An 8,897-nucleotide genomic window follows, 5' to 3' on the forward strand; every position below is an offset into this window, starting at 1 on the left:
TAAAGCTTCAGATGAATTTTTAAACATGTTTTTCACACAGAAGGAGGATTTTGTGTCACTGTATGAACGGTCAGTATGAACAGGAGGAACTGACTCCAGTTTATAAAATAATATCTGCCTTTAATTCACAATAAAGATGATTGATTTGATTTATGACCTTTTTAAACCAGCTGAATCTGCTTATTTATAGCTGTTAAAACTGAACCAGCAGCCTGAATATAAACTGTTATAAAACGTCTCGCTGACTCAAACAGAGAAGGTTTCCTGTCAGTTTAACTGTGGAGACGATTTAGTGACAGCAGCTGTGATGAATGACGTATTTTCTCTCCTTTATTACTCAAACCTGTTTTTTAAGTCGAACTTTGTGCACTAACAAACTGAGAAATTAACTTCTAGTTCTCTGAATATCCCGACTATCTTTCTCCAACTTCTATGATTTCCAGAGTTTTTCCAGGATTAATGGGAACGCTGATCTTTTTTTTCCTCCAGCTTGGATCAAGTTTTGGCTCTCCAGATCAATCAGGATGTGGTTTAATGATACATTTAGTTTCCAAAAAAGGGAATAAATAATATGTGATCCAAATTAATTCAAAATACAGCTTCAAGTCTGTTTCTCTTTATCGCTTTCACACTGATTTCTGTAAATAATTTGATTAAAAATACTTTTTATTTGAACAAAGAAGAGGAGAGGAATCTAAAAAAATGCTTTATTTTATTTTTTAATATCAGGTTAATGATTTTGATGTTTATTTTGATATTTTAATTTGCATTATTATTATTGTGTTTTATCTCTTACAGTTGATTCAAGATAAGAAGTCAAGATGAGAAGAAGAAAAAAATCACTTTTTACAAACTTTAAGGATGATTTTTCAATTTGTGGGAGAAAAACTTTTTTTGGGGCAGAGAAAGTGAAAGGAAACACAAGAAGAGCTACAAATAATGATTATTTTTTATCATCAACTGGTTTATTGATTAATCTGGTTGTTTCTTAATCATAAAATAGTGAAATATGTTCTTTATAACATCCCAGAGTCCAAGGTGACGTCAGCCAACCGTCTTAAACTAAAAAATATTTAAAGAAAACTCAAAATATCCAACTCTCCATTTTATAGCTTTAATTGACTCATAACTAAACTCCGGGTCAAGTGATCGCCCCTCTGAGTGTTTCTCCTTTCATGCAGAACACAAGTCAGATGAGTTTGAGCGGCGCTGCGACCGTATTTAGTGGTCACGGTAACCTGTTGACCCCTCCACACAGCAGGAGGGGGGTTTGGAGGGTTTAAGGGGGGGTGTTAGACTTGTATGAAGAGCCGCTGCTGTTGTCTGGCTCTTTTACTGAGCGGCAGCAGCTCTGAATTAAATGATGTGTGTGTGTGTCTGTCGGAGGATGAATAGACGCTCGCTTTCTCACAGCAGTAAATAAAACTGGAGACGCACGGCAACCGTCACCGAGAACAAAGTCAAGATTTACAGCGTTCATCATGAGAGCGACTCTTTATGGATCATCAAGGCTGGAGGATAAGACCAACATCTCACATCAGGATAACGATACCAATCACAACTTCATTAGGGATGAGTCATTAAAACCCAATAATCGTTTGTGGGGTCTAACGTCGACCTTTGTTATGTGGTCGTTGTTTGTTTGTTTTTTAACTGAAAAACTTTAATCAAGAGTTGAGCTGCGTAGTGTAGTATGAAGTAAAGCCCAATAGAGAAAGAGAGATATTGGCCTATCATATGTGCCGATGTATCTTTTTAAAGATATATATGAAGGCAGTATTTTATGTATATCTAATGATTATCCTTTTTTCTTTTTCCAGGTATCTGAACTGTACTTGAGTATGAGACTTTTTACTTTTACTCCCTAAATTTGACCACAAATACCTGTAATTTCTACTCCTTACACTGTTAAAACAGGCTCATTACTTGTTTCAACCACGATGACTTTATAAAAAGAAGACAGGACGTAGAAATAAGTGATAAAAAAACAGATATTTTTTCTTTCTTATGGTGTGCTGTATCAAAATCCACTACTGGAAGTAATAGTCCAAACAATGTGTGCAGACTTTGCAGGAATATGACAGCAGCAGTAAGACTTCTACCATATGAACACATGCTGTACACAGTTTACAGAGGTCCATTATAACAGCAGTCTGTGAAAGTGAGTGAGTGAGTCAGTGAGGGATTAATGCAATTTAAAAAAAATTAACACAATGTGCAATCAGTACTTCTACTTTACAGATACATGTTTTACACATGTATCTGTACTTCTACTTAAGTACAGAATGGGAGTACTTTTGCCACGTCTGCCTGCTAGCTAGGTGACTGGAGGGAACATGATGCAGACGAAGCCACACAAAAAGTGAAATATGTGGAGCAGAGTTGAGCTATTGTGGTTTCACATGGACAAAAAGCTGCTGTCTGCTATGACGGTGGTTACTGAGGGAGAAGGACCTGGCGCTGATCACCGAACTAGAACATCAACGTTTCGAACAGTTCCTCAAAAGTGTGACAAAACGTTACGTCTCTCATCACTAACATGACTGTAGAGGATATGCTCAGCGTTGTTTATGACTGGTAGGAAAAGAAGTAATAGAAGATGTGGAAGAAGAAGAATCGGGGCACAATTTTCAGTCTCTTGCTCCTGTTTATCAAAGAACGCTTTGTAAATGATAGGCTACAAGCAAAAAACACATAAATAGTCCTTGTTTTCTACATCTGGGTACAAAAAGGATCAAATGAAGGTATCGTTTCACTCAGTACAGGGTTGTTTTCAGTCGTTAAAGTGTAAAATAAATGTCTGATTATCACATAGAGGCTCTAACTGTTACCCTAACGCCCGATAATTAAAAACTGATCTTTATCAAACCTGACTGTCACTATATGGACTGACTGGTTAACCAGTTGGGCCTGTTTATTGCTTTATGACACACTGTAATAACTGTGTGTGTGTGTGTGTGTGTGTGTGTGTGTGTGTGTGTCTCATTCAGATACCAGGTTTTATATCCACCATCTGTTTAACAGTCAACAGTGTTACGCATTGAGGTTTTTCCTTATCAGTCAGTCTGTCAACCTGCAAGCCTGTTAGTGAGCCAACACACACACACACACACACACACACACACACACACACACACACTTTACAACTTTACAACTGTCCAACCACTGTTTAATGCATGTTTTAGGCTCAGTGACGTGTTAAACTGAGACTGATTTAGACATTATTGCCAATGAACAAGCATCTGTGTAGAAATGTGCAGCGTGCATATTACATTTTTCATTTATTTTAAAGATTTTCCTCCACTAACCAAATATAAGCAAAGACAATATGTGAAGCTGACAAAAGCTGGATATCAAACATACATAAATATCTATATTTTTTCTCTACTGACCTAAATGTTACGTAAATGACATGCACAAGTATCGGAAGAATAAGTCTTGTGGACAAAGTGAGGTACAAAGAACTCGACACCAATACTCAAATCTGGTATCACAGCTTTCAAAAGGAAACCCGGCCCTGCTACTGATATTAAAACCACAATCTGTGACCCACATGTACAGAAAATGAGTCGCCCCATCACTAACAATCAAACAACAATCTGGTATCATTCACAAACTGACTGACAGCACCAACATTAGATAACAAGCATCTACTTTCAATTACAATCAACTAACAAACATCCCAATTAACCACAAGCAGAAACCCCGGCCAGCTGTGGGACCAATAACTTATATATATAACCATTAAATCATCATTTTTTACCATAAATATATTAAAGCTGCAGCTTCAACTAAGGATTACTGTTGTTATTGTTTAATCTATCAAATACTTTCTAAATTAATTGATTAGTTGTTTGGTCCTTAAATTTCAGAAAGGCTTAGAGTACTCAAAATTTTCTTTAAAAAAATTAAAAAATAAAAATGCTCAAAATGATTAAAAACCTAGCCCAGGTAACATAACTGAAAAAGTCAGTACCGTTAACCTCCATTAAATCATCATAAAACTAAGGCTGTAACTAACCATTATTGTCATTAGTGATTGATCAATAAGTGTCTCAATTAATTGATTAGTTGTTTGGCCTATGAATTGCAGAAAGGCAAAGTCAGCCAATATTCACATTTGAGAGGCTGGAACCAGAGAATTTGAACTTTTTTCTCGTTTCTTTAAAAACGTAAAAAACTCTGATGATGAAAATAGCTGCCAATTAATTACAGAACGAAACGATAATGTAACTAATATCAAATATCGGTCAGATCGGTGCTAGCCCCGGTAACGTATCGTTAACAGGACTGAAAAAAGTGGTGTGTGCACTCCTACAACTAATCAATTAATTGACTAACTTCTGCAGCTTTATAACATAAATACATCTGAAATTAAAGCACAAAAGCTGCAAGTCACACACACACACACACAAAACAGCATACTAACTAGCTTATTGCATTAAACTCTCAGGGGACCAACATTACTGAATGACAGGAGGTTGCAGCGGTACAAAACAAAAACACTTGAACTATAACAGCAGATAAAGCATTAAATGATCCATTATTTCCAATAAAAGACACCTTATAAACTAACTTATTGCATTACATTTAGTTAAAATTCTTAGTGGTCCAACGTTGGGAAGTTGTAGTCAAGCAAAACACACTTTAAATTAAATCCTACCAACAGATAAAGCACTGAATTATCCTTTACTTCCAAAAAAGACACCATATAAACCAACTTACTGCATTGAAATGGGTTAAAACTCTCAATGGACAAACATTACTGAATGATAAAGCACTAAATGATCCATTATTTCCAATAAAAGACACCATATAAAATAACTTAAAACTCTCAGTGGACCAACATTGGGAGGTTGCAGTCGAGCAAAACACACTTTAGATTAAACCCTTACAGCAGATAAAGCACTAAATTATATGGATTATGGATAATAATGGATAGTAACGGTTAATTCAGTGCTTAATCATTCAGTAATGTTGGTCCATTGAGAGTTTCAACTCATTTTAAAGCAATAAGTTAGTTTATATGGTGTCTTTTATTATAACAGACTCCGTATAAACTAACTTATTGCATTACAATGATTTAAAACTCTCAGTGGACTCACATTGGAAGGTTGCAGTCGAGCAAAACACAGTTTAAATTAGTAGATAAATCGCTGAGTTATCCTTTATTTCCCCCCAGAAATATCACCAACCACCGTTACTTTCTCCCTATGAAGTGACCGACTTGAGTGCGACCTTACCCCGCATCCAGTCCACCACTTGTTGCGGTCTCCACTTAGTCACAGCCTCCATGGCGGGTTTTTAATAAAGTAGTTTCTCTCTTTTTATCCAAAAAACCACTGAAAACACACCAGTTATTCAGACATGTTAACTCCTAACAGCTCCGGTAACACACATCGACACCGGACGGGCCAACGGTCCACCGCGCGCTCACTGACTAACTGAACTAACTGATCTCGCTCGTGCAGAAAGTTTAAAAGGCAAGAGATGCAGAAGCGCGTGCGGCAGGGTGTCAGGTTACCGGAGTGATAACCACGCCCCCTTTCTCTGCTCTCCTCCAATCAATGACGATGCTGCCTTCAGGTACATTTGTAGAGTAGAGTAGAGTAGAGTAGAGTAGAGTAGAGTAGAGTAGAGTAGAGTAGAGTAGAGTACAATAGAATAGAATATCTTTATTGTCATAAATCTCTATATTATAAAAACTGGGTTGACCATGGTATTATACTGGTTAAACAGCTTTTTAATAATGATGGTCAATTATTATCCTATGATGAGTTTCTCTCTAAATTCAGGGTTCTGATTACACTTAGAGAGTATGCAATTGTGTTTGGTGCTGTACCTGAGGGGGGGTATTGCAACTTCTTAGTGGTTCAATATTAACCTATGCTCAGAACCGAAACTATTGGCCTCCGAGCAGCAGTCCACAAACCAATGGGTGACATCACGGATGTTATGTCCATTTCTTATATACAGTCTATGATATTAACACAAACTGAAATTGAAAATTAGTTGGCTGATCCTATAAACAATAGTGTATTTCTTGGAGAAGTTGACATAACCAAGAACAAATGCTTAGAAATCATGTAAAAGTTGCAACACTACTTCTTTTGGTCATTTATTTATGAAGAAATTAACTGGTTTAAAACTTGGATAATTGGAGACAATTAATAATTAATTCTTAATAATAAAGTAAAGGAAATTTCCTTTAAATCCTTAAATACTCTTGTGACTTCTGTGGTGTAGAAGAAGAAACAATATGTCATTTATTTTTTCACTGTGTATACAGTAAAATATTTTGGGTAGATGAACAACATTTTATAATGAGAAAAGCTGGTCAGACATTTCATCTCAGAGATAGAGATGTCCTACTTTGAAAATGAAGAGAAAGACATAAGAAGAAATGGACTCCAAGCCAAACTTTGGACACTTTGCTCAAGACTCATATTGTCACAATTCTACTTGATGTAAGGGGGAAGGTATTTCTCCTGCATAAAAGTACAGTTGTGTGTGTAATCTACGATTCTTCGCTCAACTACTGAAATTTTTGGTACAACAAGAAACCGCATTACTTAATGAATGTCTAACTATTGCAAAGTTCATTACTATCCTCTATCTGAAAAGTGTTGATCAGAGTAAATCAATTATAAAAGTGTAAAATGTGTACTTAAAGTGGCATTACGTTAAAAAAAAGAGAATTAACCACAAAACACTGATTCATAACTGATGACTGAGTCAGCTCACTGCTAATTTCACTCATATAAATGCGTAAATACAATTGCACATAGTATACTTAATGTATTTTATTATAAAGACTTCATATATCACTGACAGTATCAATAATATTAAACATATACACAAAACACTTGCTTTAAAACCACCATTTCATACTTCACCTTAAAATAGGACTTCTGCCAGAGGGATGTGTGGTTTTCCTGATAGTGCCTGAATGCATCACTATTCAAAACTGATGTGGGCGGAGCTTCCTGCTGTGATTCAGGTGGATTAGAGGGACCAAAAGTGATGAAGACTCCTTTATATCTGTATTTTACAGTGAGAGGTGAGAGGAAAGGTGATGGAGTGATGAAAAAAGAGGAAATACAGTTACACAAAGGGATTTTTTATTTCAGCAAACACTTTTCTAATCAAAGGAGCAAATCGGTGACATGTGTAAGTAGCTGTGTTGATGACAAAAATCAACATAATTTCAATCAACTATTAACAATCAAATATTTCACAGACCTCCATGATGCTTTACTTAAAGTTACAGTATTGTATATTCAACAGTGGTGGAAAGTAAGTACATTTACTCAGATACTGCAAAGTAAAACTGTGTGCCGTATGTCTATACGTTTCTAGCAGTTCCACCAAGGAGATATTCCCTCTCAAGTAGTTTCAAATAACTGTTTAAGGCCCAAAAACTGTCCAAAAGTTCACACACATGCAAATAATAAAGAAAAGTTCTCATCCAATCCACCTTTTTTGCTTCTTTCCTACCCAATATTATCATCTCACAACCCCTCAGATTTATCTCATGACCCTTTTAAAGCAGTTCAAAGCAACTCCACATTGAGAAGCTATAACAATAAATTACATTTCATTAATTTGATATGTCAGTCACAACCCAGACTGACACTTTGAATCAATTTAGCTGGTAATACTTCTATACTACTTTTACTTAACCCTCCTGTTGTCTTCCCATCCACTGTGCAACTTTTGTCCTATCGGGTCAAAATTGACCCACTTTGGTTTGACTTATGAAGCATAACATATAAATGATCACCCAATTCTGTGTTAGACCTTTTTAGCCAACTTCATTCCAACATATTACCACAGGTTTTACACATATTTGTACAAATTGTGGTCAATAGGCCTCATTTAAATGAAAGTATACTTCATTTTTGAGTTAACACCTGTTGACCCGAGGACAACAGGAGGGTTAAGTAGGATTATAAATGCAGAACATTTACTTCTTACTTACTTATTTTTACATTGTTGTACTGATCATTTTGCTACAGTAAAGGAAATAAGTACTCTTCCATATCAACCATGGGTCAGATGATTGTGAAATGTGAAAGGTGTCACTCATAATTGAAACATACTGTAATGCTTTGGTTCAGTTTCAGCGCTCTCATCACTTTTTCCAGCCTGAGTGAGCAACTACCTGTCCAAACAGCAGTTAGCAATAAATATTTGACTGCTGGAGTACTTTATATTCCTCTCAGGAATACATGGACAAAGCAGAGCTGAGAGAAAGAGAGAGAGGAGTGAAAATTGGACTTGTCCACTGAACCACAACAATAAAACTAGAAAATGCACTTTTGGAAGAAGCTGTGTGTGATTGAGCTGAAAACTGGAATCATTCGTGCTGAGTTGCTGGAAGCAGAATAACATTGAAATCCTCCCAAGATTAACATTGCCTGCAGGTGGGATCAAATCTACGAGCCAGACAGACAGTAATACTATGCACTGAGCATGTTACAGCAAAACTGTAAGCAAGACCAGACTTTCATATTGAGACTTTTCTTTGCATAGAAAGAGTTACAGGTCTGACATTTCAATGTATTATTATATTAACAGACCAACACGTTTTGGCTTGTTGCCCTCATCAGGGTCATCATAAAACACATTACAAGCAGCATACAGGATATCAAATAGACACAGTTTAGATTTTAGGCTGTATTTTTCTGGTTCGTGGACCAAATATGGTGTCACCCCTGTCATTTAGTGGATAGTACTCTCCTCGCCCCACTACCTGTCTGATTGACCTGAAGTCACATGACCATGTATCCATCTACCTTGTCGGATTACCCATTGGCTGATAGATATCTGGATGCACATTATTGGTTATTTTGTGTATATTTGTTTTTACCCCTATTTAAATACTGCTTGTAATG

At 36.2% G+C, this 8,897-nt stretch overlaps 1 protein-coding gene across 2 annotated transcripts in view; it reads right to left on the bottom strand.

Annotated features, from left to right (window-relative positions):
- The window catches only part of cnksr3 (cnksr family member 3), a 53,253-nt gene extending 47,836 nt beyond the window's left edge, over positions 1-5,417 (bottom strand). For both annotated transcript variants that reach the window (XM_062436885.1, XM_062436884.1), the window contains exon 1: positions 5,244-5,417. In XM_062436885.1, coding sequence (XP_062292869.1) covers positions 5,244-5,295 — 52 coding nt within the window. In that variant the 5' untranslated portion in view covers positions 5,296-5,417. The remainder of the gene's footprint in view (positions 1-5,243) is intronic.
- Between the last annotated feature and the right edge of the window lie 3,480 nt (positions 5,418-8,897).

Source organism: Scomber scombrus, chromosome 17, assembly GCF_963691925.1.
Source record: "Scomber scombrus chromosome 17, fScoSco1.1, whole genome shotgun sequence".
NCBI lineage: Eukaryota > Metazoa > Chordata > Actinopteri > Scombriformes > Scombridae > Scomber > Scomber scombrus.